Genomic DNA, 18,622 nt, shown 5'->3' with positions numbered 1-18,622 from the left:
TAACAGCTACAACATGTGAGGGATAATTGTACAGCCAGGCTGGAGCACACATTCAACAAGGAATATTCTGGGTTTAATACAAGTTATTTAGATATTTAAATTAATTGCAGCCATTTGGGAGGTTTAATAAATCACACTGGGCCATATTGCAATTTCGATTTTATTTTGATTAACTGTACAGCCCTAAACTTATTTACTGCATGCGTTAACTTACTACCCTACTTTTAAGTAATACAAAATATTGACTGTAAATTATTCCAGTCAATTCAAGTTTCAACGAAATACTTTTCTCAGCATTTACCTTCAGAAAGTCCCATAAGGGCTGAAAAGTGCAAACATCCATTGATGTATTGTTTTGCACACAGCTGAAGTTAGAAGTTTACATTCACTTAGGTTGAAGTCATTAAAACTCGTTTTTTAACCACTCCACTGATTTAATATTAGCAAGCTATAGTTTTGGCAAGTCGGTTAGGTTACATCTACTTGTGCATGACACAAGTAATTTTTCCAACAATAGTTTACAGACAGAGTGTTTCACTTTTAATTGACTATATCACAATTCCAGTTTACATTAAGTTAACTGTGCCTTTAAGCAGCTTGGAAAATTCCAGATAATGATGTCAAGCCTTTAGACAATTAGCCAAATAGCTTCTGATAGGAGGTGTACTGAATTGGAGATGTACCTGTGGATGTATTTTAAGGCATTCCTTCAAACTCAGTGCCTCTTTGCTTGACATCATGGGAAAATCAAAAGAAATCAGCCAAGACCTCAAAAAAAAATAAATAAATAAATAAATAAATAAATAAATGGTGGACCTCCACATGTCTGGTTCATCCTTGGGAGCAATTTCCAAACTCCCGATGGTACCACGTTCATCTGTACAAACAATAGTAAACACCATAGGGCCACGCAGCCATCATACCGCTCGGGAAGGAGACGCATTCTGTCTCCTAGAGATGAACGTAGTTTGGTGCGAAAAATGCAAATCAATCCCAGAACAACAGCAAAGGACCTTGTGAAGATGCTGGAGGAAACAGGTAGACAAGTATCTATATCCACAGTAAAACAAGTCCTATATCGAAATAACATGAAAGGCTGCTCAGCAAGGAAGAAGCCACTGCTCCAAATCTGCCATAAAAAAGCCAGACTACAGTTTGCAAGTGCACATGGGGACAAAGATCTGACTTAACATCTGTATAGCCTTATATCAATCTTAAATTCTAAATAATTTTAAATCTTTTATAACAGTCAACCTAAGGAAAAATCAAGCATTTTCAAAGAACATATTCAAAATTCAAGCATATTTCAAACCTTGAAAACTGAACTGTGAAATCAAGCATTTTCCAAACATTCAAGGCTTTGTATGAACCCTGTATTTAAGAGGTGATTGGCTCTTTTACCTTTAAGGCAGGGCTTCCTTTCTACATCCGTTGACCGTTGGGAGCTAGAGCCTCTTGGTTGGGTGTTCCAATTTCTCCCATTCATTTTAATAGAAGTGGCCCGTCTTAGCTATATAGTCTCTGGTTACACTGATTTTTATTATTTTTTTAATCCATCTGCATTAAAACAAATGGCTTGTGAACCTCTACTTCAGGCCAACCCGCAAATAATGAGCCATTGCCAAGGATATGCGAGTGACACACTCCAAGATCACGTGAGACGAAGACAATTAAGAGGAGCTTCAAGAGCACCCAGAGCAAAAATTTACATTAAAATCCATATAGACATTACACAAGTTTTTCCCCCTCTAAATGAACTTACTGAACACTGTAATTGAGAGTGAACTTTACAGTTGCTATGGAAACTTTTATTCCTGTCTAACTGGTATTAGACTAGACCCTATCGCTATTCTGCAGTAATAGAAATAAACTGATTTTGTTGCTCAATAATCTATTTGATTTATAATTGTAAATTCTCTTCAGAGCAAAAATCTCTATTTCATGAACTTGTTCAAACAGTTGACCCAGAAAGAAGCAGAAATGGACTTCTTTTGTAAATTTTATTGAATTTACAAAAGAGTGGCATGGATTTAATCTTCATCGTCTTCCTCCTCCTCATCCTGGTTGATCTGGAAGTAGCGCAGTTCATAACTCTCCTTGGTGTTCGCTACCACACGCAGCCAGTCACGCAGGTTGTTCTTCTTGAGGTACTTCTTGGTGAGGTACTTCAGGTATCTGCAGACAAAATAAAAGCTTTAGTTTGTTGTGTTAAATATTATAGCAATCTGAAATTACTCGTGACTTATTACATTGATTTATTTTTAAATGCAACAATTTAATCATGTCAAATGAAAAGACAGTTCAGTAAATTAGTAGTACTCTGTTCTATAAAGGGCGCTCCCATCAGATCTTGCTTGTTGGGGCACATATATTCTTAAAATAAATAACTAAATGGATGTGTGTCAGATAGGCCAAAAAAAATAATCAGATTGTTTCTACCTGTGTGAACAGCCTTAGCCTCAGAAGGCAAGCCCATGGACTGCCCACAGTCCGTGCTCTAACGGTCTGATGCACATCGCACACAAAATCGGAAACCGCTTTCTTGAGCAACAGCACAAATGTTATTGGCTGATTAGATGGAACTTCCACGAGAAGCAGCACACAGGAATTTATCAGCCCACCTGGATGCAGAGGCTGCATCCGAAACCAGAAAAATGCTGCCTTCGGAGGCTGTATATGGAGGTAGGAAAGGATCAAGGCACATCCGAATCCAATGTTCGCATCGTATCCTGTCTACTGAGATACCTTCATCTGATCGATTTTTGAAGGCAGCATATGTGATACGTACATGTATATGATACGCCCTTGGCTGCTGTATTGCGTCTCATTGTTCCAGTGTCTCGCCTATTCATTATTATAGGCTGTTACAATGTAGTCTGTTACAATAAGTACAAAAGTTGGGATAATCAAAATATAATGTCTCATATTTTGTCATTAGGTGAAGACTTGCTGGCCAGTTCAATAAAACAATAAGAACATGTGTCTCTGCTCTTTACATTCAGGTTACAGTAATAAGCTTAGTACACGTGCACCACTGTTTCTGAACTGTTTTTCTGCAAACCGCGGTTGGCGTGACTCAAGACGCCATAACCATCGTGTTTTTAAAACAGTGTTAAGTTGAAAATAGTTTTGAAGACCCTACGTTCTGTTACCTTCAGCTGCGCTGCAGGTGTTTGAAAGAGTTCGCCTTGTGTGTGTGTATGTGTGCGCACTTCTATAGAGTGTAGGAACGCCGTCTCTGCCCCGGACAGTAAGTCACGCTGCGCTCTGATGGAGTTTGTGTTGCTGTGATGATTTATGCTGCCTTCAATTTAACTCTGAATTTCAAACTTCCTACTGGGAAAATTGCAATGGAACGGCACTTTATATCTGACTTGGAACTTGGAAATTCATGCGGAAATCTTCAGCCGAGATGCATGTGTGTGATGTCATGCAAACATGTCGGCACCGAGGGAGATATACAGTTAATGATAAACCTTTACCTTTATTAAATAATATACATTGATGTGTCAAAGTTTCTACATTACATTATAATAAAACTTGTTCAGCAAACTTTTGCAGAGACAGGTGTTCAAAACACGGCGAATTAAACTTTCTTTTGATTATCGTAAACCTGTAGAACAAATGCTAACATTGCAGCATCGTTTATCAGTTTGATTGCTATGAGACGTCTCTGTTGACAATCAAGGTACCGCATAAATTCACAAAAATCATACGTAATCAATAGTGGTCGACAGATATGGGGGTTTTAATGGCTGATGCTGATATCCAGAAAGCAGGGTGCCCGATAGGCCGATACAATGCCAATTTATCACACAATTTAATATAGTAAATAAACATAAAATTGCTAAGAAAAAAAAATTAAAAAAAACTCTTATTTAGCACTATATTTACTAAATTTTACACAAAACAAAACAAAAAATATATATATTGTATTTTAAACGGTAGATAGCAGTTTCCTTAGATTTTTTTTTATTTATTTGCACATTAAGAAATTGTTAATATATTATGAAGGAAATAACAGTACACACAGTAGTCCAGCAATCATGGATGGCATGTCCATGTTAGCTATCGCATTTACTCAAAAAATACAGAATCAAACCAATTGTACATACAGTGCATAGTGAATAAGACATTTTCTTATAGCACACGTGAAGCGCTTTTTGGGCTGCATCCGAAAACATAGGCAGCTGACTTGCTGCCTAATCAGTTAATGGCTTAACTGACAGGTGTTTTGAATGAATGGAACTCTTATGAAATATAGCCCCCGGAGGCAGCATTTTCCTGGTTTCAGACTCGGCCTTGAAGTTGCACTCACACGCTACTACGGATTCATCTCCTGATAGTTTAAACAGCCTGGATCGCCTACTTGGTGACCGGATCATGAGTGACCATCATGATTTGTGATTCAGACGAACTTTTGATCCTGATCCTGAAGTTTTTGATTCTTGAACGGATTACGTGCTTCAGAGGAAGATATTAGATGAGCGTTCGACGAGAAGAAAATGCTGGATTTTCGTGAGGTTTGTGAATTACATCTGTTTAAACGAGATATGCGCATATTTGCAGACGGTATATTATATTAGTTTTATTGATATTTGCCTTTTAACATTAGACAAGACAGTTTAAAGTTACAGGGAACTGATGAGGACAGAGAAGGAGAATAAAACAGGTGAGCACTTTAACATTATGAGCTCAAACGCTTCTGCCGCGGCTCTGATATGCGGACCATTTAAATGAGACTGTGTTGCACACCGGTCTATTATTGTAGTAACACAATGGCACGTAACAACAAAATGAACTGTGACTGGTCGTTTACATGTCTCAATCGCTTCACATGCAAGCAGGCGATTCTCAGCGCCCTCAAGAAAAAATCTGGCCAAATGGGAAAATTTATCGGCCTCTGCGATATATCGGTCGACCACAAGTAATCAATATCAAAATTGTCAGGTAGTTATCACTGAATTTCGAATTTAGTGAAAAGTCATGTTACACATTTTCATTACACTATGTAACACAATTTTTGTTCCTGGGTAGTAAGTGTTATTTCCTAATTGCTTATGCCTCAAAAGTATAGAAAATGGCTATTATTCCCCACAAACTTTGCTTTTGTAACCAGGACAGTGATATTTTGAAATGTACCTATTTCCAATGAGAAAACGGGCGGATTTGTGTCTTTTCGTTCACATGAAGTCAGAAAAAAACAACATATGAATCCAAAATCCTTCTTTATCTGTGGTCTGACGAAGACACCGGCTTTGACCTTTGCCTCAGACAGCTTAGGGAAGAAGTCTTGAAGGTACTTGAAGGCTGCCGACTCCTTATCTAGAGTCCTGACAAATTGTTTCATAAGCCCAATTTGATGTGCAGTGGTGGCATCAGCACCTTCCGGGGGGGTCCACCAGTGGCTCCCACTTGACATTGTTCCTCCCCACAGTGAACTCGGTCTGCTGTGGCCAGTCCCACCTGTGGTAGTGCACCTTGGTGTCCCTGCTGTCCCAAAGGCAAAGATAGCAGGAAACTTGGTAAAACCACCTTGGAGACCCATCAGGAATGCCACCATTCTGAAGTCTCCTATGACCTCCCAGCCGTACTCATCATACTTAAAGGCGTCCAGTAAGGTCTTGATGCTGTTGTAATCCTCTTTGAGGTGCATCGAGTGAGCCAGGGGAAGAGACGGGTACTTGTTACCATTATGGACCAGCACAGCTTTGAATATTACTTTAGTATAAATACATGTTCATTTGGATTCATATGTTGTATTTTTCTGACTTTATGTGAACGAAAAGAGACAAATTCACCTGTTTTCTCATTGGAAATAGGTACATTTCAAAATATCACTGTCCTGGTTACAAAAGCAAAGTTTGTGGGGAATAATAGCCATTTTCTATACTTTTGAGGCATAAGCAATTAGGAAATAACACTTACTACCAAGAAAAAAAAAAAAAAAGAAAAAACAAATGTTAAACAGTGTTATTGATCATTGTTTTCATGATCGATCATTGCTGTCACTTCCGAGTACTCGGGTGATCATGCCCATCTCTAGTTACAATACTGCAGTAAAATCATGGTTATTCTATGAATACTACAGTATTACTGGATAAACCATGATTTCTGCTAAGAAAACCATGGCGACAACAGTCATGGTTATTACAATATTACTATAGTAAAACCATGGTTAATTTTTGTTATCAGTCTGGGAAGGGTTACAAAGCTATTTCAAAGGCTCTGGGACTCCAAAGAACCACAGTGAGAGCCATTATCTCCAAATGATGAAAACATGGCACAGAGTGAACCTTTCCAGAAGTGGCCGACCTTCCAAAATTCCTCCAAGAGCACAGTGACAACTCATCCAGGAAGTCACAAGTCAAGGACTGATGTATCTCATGATTTGAGCTTACCTGGACATCGACTGTGTGTGATCATGACGTGATCACACACACATAACGTGCCATTTTCATGTTGATATGTTATACGATTAAACATTTAAAACTGAAATATTACTTGCTTTGATGAAGATAAACAACACTCGTATTCACATATTTTTAATTTTACACTTTGTAACAGCTCTAACTCTGTTACCTTAGAGGTTATGTTTTTCCATGCCATTAGGGGGCGCTAACTATCTTCATGGATGAGTATTTAGCCAGGTACTATACCTGAAGAAGTAGGCAAGCATTTGAATAGAGGAAGAACTGGCTTTCTTGTGCTATTCCAACTCTATTTCTGAGGTCCTATGTTTGAGGAATTTGTTTCCTTTTGGTCAATCAGTGAGCAGTGTTGGTTTTTTTTTCTTACATGCACTGTATGGTTTTGGTGATTTGTACTTAATGTGTAACTGTTGGATTGAGTATGTATTGAGCATTGAGCTAGTCATGCATGCTAATTGTGAATGCGTCTTTTATTTAGATTGACCTTTTATTCCTGTGCTTTCTTTCATGTGAGGAAAGTAGTTCAAAATGTTTGCTTCCACGAATTGCCTGCTTTGTTGTTTGTTGCTGGACACATGAACACTTGGGACGTTTTACATGAGTACAAAGAGGTGGTGGAGTTTACATGTGGAAGACAGGTGGACTCTTTTTTGCACCAAGGTTGGCTTGTTTACGTCAACATTGGATTACCGCTAATTGAACTTTGCTTTCTGAAAGTGCTGACTTTTGCATGGACATCGTAATTTCAACCATTACCGGCTTCATCTTCAGCTAAGTTTTTACCATTCTCTTTTTTGGTTCAGATCACTCAACACTGAACATTTCTTGATTATCTCGGTAATTCGATTTCTTAATTTCTACTTTGTTATTTTTTGTGTGCTTTGTAAATGATTGGGTTGCTGAATATAATACACATGCAATTCACTGCAGATTTTGGGTCTGTTACTTCATGTACATTGTTGGGTAAACCAAAGGAGATTGGTGTGGCGTAGTGGGCTAAAGCACATAACTGGTAATCAGAATACCGGTTCAATCCCCACAGCCACCACCATTGTGTCCTTGAGCAAGGCTCTTAACTCCAGGTTGCTCCAGGGGGATTGTCCCTGTAAGTCACTTTAGATAAAAGCGTCTGCCAAATGCATAAATGTAAATGTAGATTAACATTCATCTTTTAATAATACCTAAGATAGTATTAAGCCTTTCCGTCCTTACTCTGATATATAATTTAAGCCTAAAAAGGGGTAGAAACACAAACCTCTAACTACACATTATTTCAATATAAATGTATAGCTTATTAAAAAATCTTTGTTGTTAACTTGTCTACTGGATAGTGTAGCAGCAAAATTAACAGTAATTCCAGTCTAAGTATTCAGTAGAAAAGGCGGCAATTTATTTTTTTACATTTTGTATCTGGATTTTAAAGGATTCAGATCTATTTTTTTGTTCAATTTAGTTGTAAGATATCAGTTCACTTTTCATTCACAGTTATTTTTTGGAATCCATTCAACTTAAATATTATTAAATTATAAATTATTATTATTACTATTATTACTGACTTTTACCATTTTAAATACAACAGTAATATTTCTTAATTGTGCACCTTTAACTTTAAAACCCTCGGGCTTTTATTTTGACATTCTGAACTCTCCAGGAAGTCCTGTATGTGTCTGTTTGTTGGCAAATTCACAACAGTTTAATTCACTTCTTATTCAAATTCTGGTAAAATGCTCATCCGGTGCCATTCTAAATGCATATTATAAATGAACCGAACTACTGAGCATCTACACCTGAGATGTTGTTCGTGAGTAGCGCTCAAATATTGCACACGGCGTGAAGGCTAAAAATAGCCGCGAGTGTGTATGTGTCAACAGAGCAGCGCCATTCGCTAACAAAGCAATCGCACGTCTTCAAGTGGCTTTGAATAAAATGCTTGAGTCATATGAACTACTTTAATGGTGTTTTTATGGTTCTTTTATGTCATTTTTGGAGCTTCACAGTAACGAACATGACATAACACAGTAACGGATTTGGATCGGGCTCGTCGGACCGATACACAATCTGTCTAAAAACATCAGTATCGGAGCCGATACCGATCCAGGTATCATCCCTAATGTTTATATTATATTGTACAGCCTCAGTTGATAATGCAAGTGAACCGTAATACTAAAAAGTATGTCTATGAATGCACACAATATCACAGTAAACTAAAAACATAAAATGAGCATTCAATAATGATGGGGATAAAATATACTTTATTAAACATTAAAATAATATGCTTAAAAATGCAATATAACAGTTAACAGTTCATTTCAGAAGTCATAAATATTGTTAAACATGTCACAGTAACTCCCCCTGACAATGTAGATATGTCGCGATCGGTTAACACACGAGTATTGTTCGATTCATACAAGCATGATAAGCAATATTAGCTTCAACAACCTTACCAGACAACATATCCAAGCATTAAAGCAGGTAAACAACTTTGCCAAACGGATAACAGATAAACACCCATCCAGATTAGTGTGATGCTGACCAAACAGTGCGAGTGTGACTGACCAAACTGTAGTTTCTTTCTTCTTTTTAACAGCTACTCACAAACTAAAACAGTGCATTACCGCCATCTGTTTACATGGGAACAAGACAGCCGGTTCACGGACATGACGTAATGATGCAAGGATGTACGTCATAAGCCAGCAATTTCACGCCAAATCGAACCCGACAGCTCAAAATACAAATAATTTTTATAGGCTTACCGTAGTGAGTCGGGGTAAGGTAAGGACATTGTTTTGAACACAAAACAAAACAAATTTACAGTACAGGTTAACTTTGGTATTGGCATCACCCCTATCTCTACTTCATATTATTGTTGTCCGATGATAAACACGTACAATAGTGGCCAACAGATTTTGCTGTTTCGGATGGAAATTGGTACTTTAATTCACCAAAGTGGCATTCAACTGATCACAAAGTATAGTCAGGACATTACTGATGTAAAAAACAGCACCATCACTATTTGAAAAAAGTCATTTTTGATCAAATCTAGACAGCAGCCATCACTCCAACACCTTATCCTTGAGTAATCATGATAAACTGCTAATCTGGTACTAGAAAATCTCTTGACATTATATCAAACACAGTTGAAAGCTATTTGGTTCATTAAATGAAGATTAACATTGTCTTTGTGTTTGTTTTTAAGTTGCCACAGTATGCAAAAGACTGGCATGTCTTAAGGTCAATATTAGGTCAAAAATGGTAAAAAAGAAACAGCTTTCTCTAGAAACTCGTCAGTCAATCATTGTTTTGAGGAATGAAGGCTATACAATGCTTGAAATTGCCAAAAAACTGAAGATTTCATACAAAGGTGTACACTACAGTCTTCAAAGACAAAGAACAACTGACTCTAACAAGGACAGAAAGAGATGTGGAAGACCAGATGTACAACTAAACAAGAGGATAAGTACATCAGAGTCTCTAGTTTGAGAAATAGACGCCTCACATGTCCTCAGCTGACAGCTTCATTGAATTCTACCCGCTCAACACCAGTTTCATGTACAACAGTAAAGAGAAGACTCAGGGGTGCAGGTCTTATGGGAAGAATTGCAAAGAAAAAGACACTTTTGAAACAGAAAAACAAAAAGAAAAGGTTAGAGTGGGCAAAGAAACACAGACAATGGACAACAGATGACTGGAAAAGAGTGTTATGGATCTTAACCCCATTGAGCTTTTGTGGGATCAGCTAGACTGTAAGGTGCGTGAGAAGTGCCCGACAAGACAGCCACATCTATGGCAAGTGCTACAGGAAGTGTGGGGTGAAATGTCACCTGAGTATCTGGACAAACTGACAACTTGAATGCCAAGGATCTGCAAAGCTGTCATTGCAGCACGTGGAGGATTTTTTGATGAGAACTCTTTATATAAAAAACAAAAAAAACAAAAGTGGCATCAGTTGAATGACACTTTGGTGAATAAAAGTACCAATTTCTTTCCATAAGATCAAAATCTGTACATTATTCCAAACTTTTGGCTGCCAGTGTATGTCCACTTTTAGCAATTTTGAGATTTCACCATAGATGGAATGCGCTGAATAACCTCTTCCTACTGTTTGAATTGTGCATCGAAATAAAAAGATGTTTAATCAGGCCATCTGTTTAACAAGAATCTCCATTGGCCTTGAGACGTGTCCATCAAAATCACGTATGTCCCGCCCTTATGTTTTGAAGAGCGTCACCTAATTTACCTCAGCTGTCCAGCTGTCACTTGAGTCGGTCTGCTCATCTATAACACCACCACCAAGGTAGAATATCTCCTCTTGTTCTTTGAAAACAGCCATATACGGTTGCCAGATTTCCATCTTCGCAAAACCGCGAGTGAAAGCTAATTCTGACAGGCGATTTATGCGTTGGACCCGGAAAAACCAAATTGCCCACTCAACATCCGGACTAGAAACCTCAGTCATAAAATTTATTTAGATCTTAAATTCTAAGTGAAAGCTCGGATTATATCCCAAAATAAATTCTCTAGCAATCGATAACCTACCAACTGAGTTCTGGGAACATGAACAGTTAGACTTGAGTCTTTAACTGAACATGCGCCATTCGAACTTATAAGAGAACCATGTCTGTCCAAGTTCGCTAAAAAAATGTGTAACGATAGAAATCTATTTATGGTGCTAAAGGTGACTAATGTTATTTTCCATTCATTTTGTAAGATTGTTTATGAGAAAAAGTGTTTTTCCATGCTCTTGAAAAGTATTTTTGGAGATACGTGTTTTTCATCAGACAGCGATGATATCTTATAATATTTTATGCTGGCATTTTCACTATAAAATGGGTGCCAAGTCATCCCATTTTTGTGTTTGCATTTCACTGGCTGATACAATTGCGGTTCTGGATTTTATGTTGACATGTATAAGCGTGGATGCAGCACCAAACAAAATCAAACATTTCTGGATACCAATGCCTTTATACAACTACCCTATTCACAGGCATATATGTCATCAATAATAAATTTATAATAGGGGGGTTATTGAGTAGTATTCAGCTGGTCCTGTCACCTTTACTTTGCTGCAACCATGAGTTGCCAGTTTACACCTCACAAAAGTTTACTGTTTTAAAAGTAATATTAATTAGAAGTAAAACATTAATGTAAATAAAATACTTATGCACCTTGAATGTCATATGTTTTTATGACAGTGCATTAAAATACAGAAGCTCATATGGTCATGACCATATTCTATTGACAAACTATGTGTGACACCATGCAAAGTGTGAGAAAAGAGCTCTCAAATGGAGATTACCAGCTCTCACATGGAAATGCATTGGATATTCTGACAGTAAGAGCAGTAGACCATCTTAAAGTCTTATGATGTTCATATTTCAGCTTTGCAGGCTGTTTAAATCTGCACTGAAATTCTCAGTTCCAGTATCTAATACTTTTTAAAACCTTTTATATTACTGAACAAGGCTGTCACGATTATAAAATTTGGTAGACAACTGGAATAGAAATAATTCTGATTGACTATTAAATTGTTTTGTTTTAGTGCTTTCACGATTACGATGATTAATTGTTACACAAATTGCCATACTTTTGTGTATGTGTATGTGTGCTTCACAGAAATGTACCTTAAGAAGTCATTTATTATAACATGCAGTATATGTCAAGTGGATTTTTAACATCAGACCTACCTCTTAGAGAAGGGGACCTCTGATGTCACTGTGATTTTGCTCTTGCTTCTTTCGATGGAGACCACGCCTCCACCCAAGTTACCAGCTTTCCCATTTACTTTGATGCGCTCCTGAAGGAACTGCTCCTGTAAGGAGATATGTAAATATGCTCATCAGACAAAAAGCATCAAACGAACAGTCAATAAATTTTAAGCAGTCCGTGGGCGTGCTTCTGAGGCTGAGACTATTGCCTTTATGTATTTAGGTATAAATATATTCATTAAAAAATAAAAATAAGAGGGCTCATAAAAATTGCATATATATTTTTTTAATTTAGTACTGCTCTTATGAAGCTATTTAACATAACACATATTTACATATATTCCAAAAAATAACTGAATTTGCACAAATTATCCTGCCCCTTTGGTTCTTAAAATGGTGTGTTGCTTCCTCAACAATCATTCACAGTTTGTCTCTTTTGTTATAGCTGTGCATGAGTCCCAGCTTTGTCCTGAGCGGTGAAGCTGCCCACTGATCTTAAGAAAAATCCTCCAGGTACTGTGTGTTTTTTGGACTTTTAAACATCATCTGTGTGTTTAAGTTCTTCCCAATAGTGGCTATATGAGGTTTAGATCCAGCTTTGACTCTTGGGACAATTGAGGAACTCAATTACAAAATATTACAAAAGGTGCAAACGTTCATTGATGCACAAAAAGGCAACACAGTATAATAAGAACCAAGGGGATGTAAACTTTTGAACAGGGGGGTATTCCAGAAAAGCAAGGTTACCTTACCTTAACATAAACTCTGAACTTTTGGTTGATTAACCCAAGCATCGCTTACTCGCTTTTCTAGGTTCCAGAATGCCAGTTCTGGGTTAGTTCACTCAACCGTGAGTTTGAAACTCACGAAATCGTGCATAAATAGGTGTTGTGTACACCTCTGTATGAAATCTTCAGTTTTTTGGCAATTTCAAGCATTGTATAGCCGTCATTCCTCAAAACAATGATTGACTGATGAGTTTCTAGAGAAAGCTGTTTCTTTTTTACCATTTTTGACCTAATAGTGACCTTAAGACATGCATTTATTTAATTAGATCCTATTCTTTTGAAGTTTGATAATCACATTCCTGTCTTTCCATCCCCAAATTTAAGACCTGTTTAAATGATAATTAAGACTTTTGTTGTATCTTAAGATAATTAAGACTTTTCATGACCTTAAATTTTGGAAAACTGAAATTAAGACTTTTTAAGGCAGTCACTTAGCACTCCCTGGATTTGAACTTGCGACTCCAGGTGTGGTAGTCAGCATCTTTACTTGCTGAGGCTACCCAGGCCACCCATCATTTCATATTTAAATACGGGACGATCCCGTATTTTACGGGAAGGTGGCAACCCTACCTGGTAATACATTCTCATGAGCAAAGTGTGAATACAGAAAATCGTGAGTTTATCGGGAGAAATTGTAAATCGGGAGTACAGTGGGAGGAGGTGTGGAAAAACCCAGTAAAATCGGAAGTGTTGGCAGGTATGCATTTGCAGCTCCAAGTGATGTAGAGGAGGCTGAGCATCAGAAAGACGCATCTTTTCAGTGAATCACTTGACCACCAGCCAAAAGAGGGCACTGTAGCTGACTCTAAATGACAGCATATCTAATTTGTATTTTCATATAATTGAGTACAATAAACAAGTCTGGAAATGTGTGCACTTACATGTACAGTACATGAATTAAAGTGATAAAAAATAAAATCTCTAACCTCTATGCTATATATGTGGTCCATGAAATGATCACATTATCTAGTTAGTGAAGAATAATGGGCGATTAACTGCGTACGCTTTTAATTGGCAGACATTACCTGCATATTGATACTATGTAATGTCTTTTTATAAATAAAATTAATATGCACTGACTGAAGGAACTGTAAAAAGAATATGGGGCTATAACAAATTTATTCGATGGAATTTATCAAATAAAATGTATAGAATTTCAATTATTTATTAGAAGGGCTAAATGTAAATACATAAAGCCCTCTCTTTACAGTGAAAAGTGTAGAAGCCTTTCTAATGTGTTCTACGTTTAAATATTACAGTATTAAAAAATTCCCATTAAAAGATAAAGCACAATGTACACAATTTGTTCACTTTTTAATGCAAATCTGTGGAGTGTGAGACTGGACATGCCTGAGTAAAGATGATTTGTGAGGTAAAGATTGCAGTTTACCATAATAATGCTTTAAAAGTATAATATTGGGCATAATCTGAACATTATTAAAAGGGTACGCATGCGCTGACAGCCTCCGAAACTTACTGACTGTTGCCTGAAATAAACTAACTCTGAAACATAACCTGCTCCGGAAAGAAGGGTAATTAACCTGCACTCTGGAATACCCCACAGGATGATGTGCAGATTGTTATTTTGTCTCGTGGGGTACATGGAAATATCTGTTATGTAGCTACTAGCTTTTGAAAAGCTGTTTTTTTTTTTATCTATTGTACTTGTTTAAATTCTAAAAGGGATATGCAAACTTATGCACTCAACTCTACATACCCATATATCTCTAAAAAGGCAAGCATATAAACAAGCATGTACACTTACAAAGTTAGCAGCATCCATGATGCCATCCTCCACAGGGTGGGTGCAGTCCAGGGTGAATTTCAAGACCTGCTTTTTCTTCTTCCCACCCTTGGTCACCTGCTTTTTCTGTCACACACAATCAGATACATCATGTGGAATTAATACCATTCAGTGTTCACATACAAGGAATCACAAGGTTAAAACAGTTAAATGGAAACAAATTTACATGAAAAAAAATACACTAAAAGTCTGTTGCCTTTAAGTTACTGAGATCAAAACGGAAGTGATATAATTTTGAAAGCTGAGATTTTATGTTTTTACTTTATTGAATAGAACTTAATGTCACAAGAGGCTCAAAATGATGGAGTAGATAACACAATGACCTAGTGTAGCACAGATATAATGGCAATAACAAATTAAGTTATTAACCCTTGTTCAACCTTCGGACACTTGTTTTTTCCTATCATTTTGGCTGTGTTTTTGCCAAAGGTGTGTATTTTGGGGGGAATTTTGATATTTCAACCTCAGTTCCTATAATACATCTATAATACACTGTGTACACAAAATAGTTACACTCAGGACAAAAATGTCCCCATTGAAACCACAATATTTGGTCCCAGTCAATCAAATCATCAAATCATAATTCTATGATCAAAATGTACATTTCCACCAGATGGCACCATTTTTATCATGTTTAGCCTATGGAGCAAATACATGCTTTTTCCCTATTTTCTGTTTGCTGTATTATAGAGCACTGCAGGCCAGTTGAATAAATGATGCAATTAAAATTGTGTGGGTCTGTTGGTATGGATGTCAGAGTATGTTTTGTATGTGTGTGTGTGTGAAAAAACAACAGTGGCATTATGTAAACAAACTGGCATTTAAAGGGTTAAAATCCTGAGAATGAATGAATATTTGGCAGTTATGATCAGGACTGATTATGGTTAAAAAAAATCTAAGTCAGTGAAAGTGGAAAATAATATTAATATTATTATGGCAGTTTTTAGACGTGGGCATTTTTGTCCTAGAAGGACCTCCGAGTAACTTTTGGACGGTTTAAACGGTGAAGAAAAACGTAAAATTAGCCTAATTTTTCAGCTCAGCCATCACCTCTTGTCCAAGTTACATACATGATTTCAAACATTAACAAGGTACAAAACCTTGTGTTGACTACAAGATATGTCAGAATTATTTAAAAACATGCAATATTTCAGCAGAGATCATTTGCTTATGCTCACAGAAATGCTAATCGGCTAACTGCAGTGATTGCTACAACGTGGTTGCTCTCAAGCAAGCCTCGCTCCAGACCTGCCATAAACAAACGCTCTTAAAAACAATACTGAAGCACAACATCGTTCGATAATGAAGCCACTTGAAAGTTTAATGGTTCGGGTTTAATTTGCATAGGTTTTTAGCGCTTCTCAAGGGGCGTGACACGATTTATTTGTCGTTTTTCAGAAATTTGCTCGTACTCACAATCGGAGCCATGGCCAACAGTTTGGCAGAAAGGGAGAGAAGAAGGAGCGCATGCGCATTGAAAACTTCCTGTTATAATCTATTTCAGATGTAATCGATAGAATCCGTCACTCTGTGATTGATTCTTACAATCGTCACATGACTGATAATTTTGAGTGGAATAAAAATTAAATTGACGTGCATTCTACATTGGAATAGAAAGTAAACATATATTATTTGTATCATATATTATTTGGGATTATCATGGTGAATAAAGACAATGAGTTTATTGAATAGGCCTATATAAAACTGCAGAATTATTATGGAAAAAATCTACTCAATCACAAAGGTAAATTTATCAAGATACAGCTTTTTGTATTATTATTATTATTTCAAGCAGATTTGTTTTAATATATTTGAGATTTATTAGCAATAAGAATACCACATTTATTGAAAATGACTGGAAATTACTCCATTTTTGTTTATGCATAATGTCATTGTATTTTATTTTATTTAACTGATTTGTTGTTGCTGTTGAAGTCCCAAGTTGAGTGTCCTAATGTCTTATTGCCTATTTGTAAAAGCTTGTTTTAAAAAACAAAACAAATAAAATAATAATAATAATAATAATAATAATAGTAATAATATCGAATTAAATAACAGGCTAAGGTTTATAATCTCTGGTCAATAATAATAATAATAATAATAATAATAATAATAATAATAATGGAATAAAATTATAGGCTATGGTTTATACGATAATGTTTATATTATTATTATTATTATTATTATTATTATTATTATTATTATTATTATTATCATAATCATCATTATTATTATAAACCTTAGCCCAGTATTTAATTTCCTATGTTTCCCTATTATTTCATATTTAGGTGGGTTATTAGACTCTCTGACATTTTGATTGACACATCACAAGTATACGTATGTTACAAATTTGACCGCTGCTCTTTGAAATGATACATTATACTAAAATACATAGAAGATATACAATCAACATGATCTACAATGTTGTATTTATCAGTTGGATCACAGCTCAATGTCATAATATACTGTAGGCCTACCCCACAACATACATTGGCAATAGAACAATAACTTTTGTAACAAGAACATTGACATCCCATAGCACAAATATTGTAAGTGTAGAAATATTTTTGCTGCCCTTCTAAAAGGAGTCATAGTATCTTTCTCATATTGTCAGGCTGCGGTTCAGCTTTACATTTTGCAACCCCTTCAGTCTCCCTTTCTATTCAACCCTCCCCTTTACAGTCAGCTGCCTGGCATCAGGCTTCCGACGAAGAGCCCCAGAATTGCTGTCATTCCGGCAGTAGATAGTGGTCAAGACAATAGCGGTAATCCACTAACCTCCCTGACACAAGCCGAATTTACTGTGCAGGCAACTGTTTTGCTTGTAGAGAGGAAATGAGAACTGTCTCACATACACACACTCAAGCCACTTAGAGAGATATAATACAGATATTTTTCTTTATGGTCACTTTGTGGATTCCATAGTCAGCATTGCAGTATGTTTGGAATAGCCAACATGTAAACTTATATTCGGACCATCTTTCAGCTTGGTTCTTATGTGGATCAGGTAAGATGCTTTTTTGGAATGTGCATAGTGTTAATGAACTGTTCTCTCTAAAAAGGCAACATTAGAAGTAAAATTTTAAAAACTGCGTTAAAGACAGTGTTAAGTAGAGGATTTATGGCACTAATTAAAACATCTTTATTTGAAAGTTAATTCAATCAGAGCACTGGTTAGTCAAAATTAAATATCAATATACGCACATTCTTTCAAAGACAAATGCACACTATGACACATTTATGATCATGTGGCTTAATGTGCAGAAAACCTTGTTGTATGTACTCTGTAACTTTATTTCTCGTAAGAATGAGTTTTCGCTACAGTTGCATTTTTACACTTACATTATTTTTTACGATTTCTTTATTTTTAAGATTACTTTAGAAAAACATTTCAATTTCATAACAAATTTCCATCAATCTGAATTGTGTAATCTTTCACAAAATAAAATTAATAAAATGTATATAAATATTGACAGTATTATTATTATTATTATTATTATTATTATTATTATTTAATTTTGGTAAAAATTACCGTGTTATGAAATTAAAATGAGTACAAGTTTTTTGTAGAAGTGTGGAAGTGGAATATTATGGATTTGAAAGCAAATTATAGAATATAATTTATTTATAGATCTATTATGTTTATTTTATTAATATGTGTTTTTAGTGTTTGCCATATGTGCATTTTCAACTGTTTAGACATTTTACATTCAAAAAATAATTTTAAGATTTATACATTTTAATTTCATAATAACATTTCATCAATCTGAATTAATTAAGGGTACAACAGGGCTAAAGGCCCCCAGGGCAAAAGGAATTTTGATTTTATCTTCCAAAAAACTAAATAGCAACAAAAACTACCACAGCACTTTCCTAAACACCTGTTTGTCACTA

The 18,622-nt window shown here is 36.0% G+C and overlaps 2 protein-coding genes across 4 annotated transcripts in view; one reads left to right on the top strand and one right to left on the bottom strand.

Moving 5' to 3' along the window:
- LOC127427607 (RING finger protein 207-like) overlaps positions 1-18,622 on the top strand; it is a 40,638-nt gene that overhangs the window by 2,300 nt on the left and 19,716 nt on the right. The window contains exon 2 of one of the 3 annotated variants that reach the window (XM_051675289.1): positions 12,582-12,649. The exons of the other annotated variants lie outside the window; for them this stretch is intronic. The gene's annotated coding sequence lies outside the window, so the exon portion shown is untranslated. The remainder of the gene's footprint in view (positions 1-12,581; positions 12,650-18,622) is intronic. 3 annotated transcript variants of the gene reach the window in all.
- On the bottom strand, positions 1,982-16,206 carry LOC127427614 (60S ribosomal protein L22). Its single transcript, XM_051675295.1, has 4 exons — positions 16,145-16,206; positions 14,690-14,794; positions 12,116-12,240; positions 1,982-2,175 (listed from the first exon to the last, which is right to left on the bottom strand). The coding sequence occupies exons 1-4, from the start codon at positions 16,154-16,156 to the stop codon at positions 2,031-2,033; spliced, it is 387 nt and encodes a 128-aa protein (XP_051531255.1). The 5' UTR covers positions 16,157-16,206; the 3' UTR covers positions 1,982-2,030.

Source organism: Myxocyprinus asiaticus, chromosome 37 (genome assembly GCF_019703515.2).
Source record: "Myxocyprinus asiaticus isolate MX2 ecotype Aquarium Trade chromosome 37, UBuf_Myxa_2, whole genome shotgun sequence".
In the NCBI taxonomy this organism is placed as follows: Eukaryota; Metazoa; Chordata; class Actinopteri; order Cypriniformes; family Catostomidae; genus Myxocyprinus; species Myxocyprinus asiaticus.
The sequence above is the reverse complement of the archived record's forward strand: the minus strand, read 5'-3'. Positions and strand labels throughout refer to the sequence as shown.

What these genes read in the sequence shown, in the direction of transcription:
- LOC127427614 (XM_051675295.1), bottom strand. An exon ending in TCATGGATGCTGCTAACTTT is followed by an intron (nt 12,241 to 14,689) that starts GTAAGTGTACAT and finishes ATCTCCTTACAG; the next exon opens with GAGCAGTTCCTTCAGGAGCG. An exon ending in GAGGTCCCCTTCTCTAAGAG is followed by an intron (nt 2,176 to 12,115) that starts GTAGGTCTGATG and finishes TTTTGTCTGCAG; the next exon opens with ATACCTGAAGTACCTCACCA.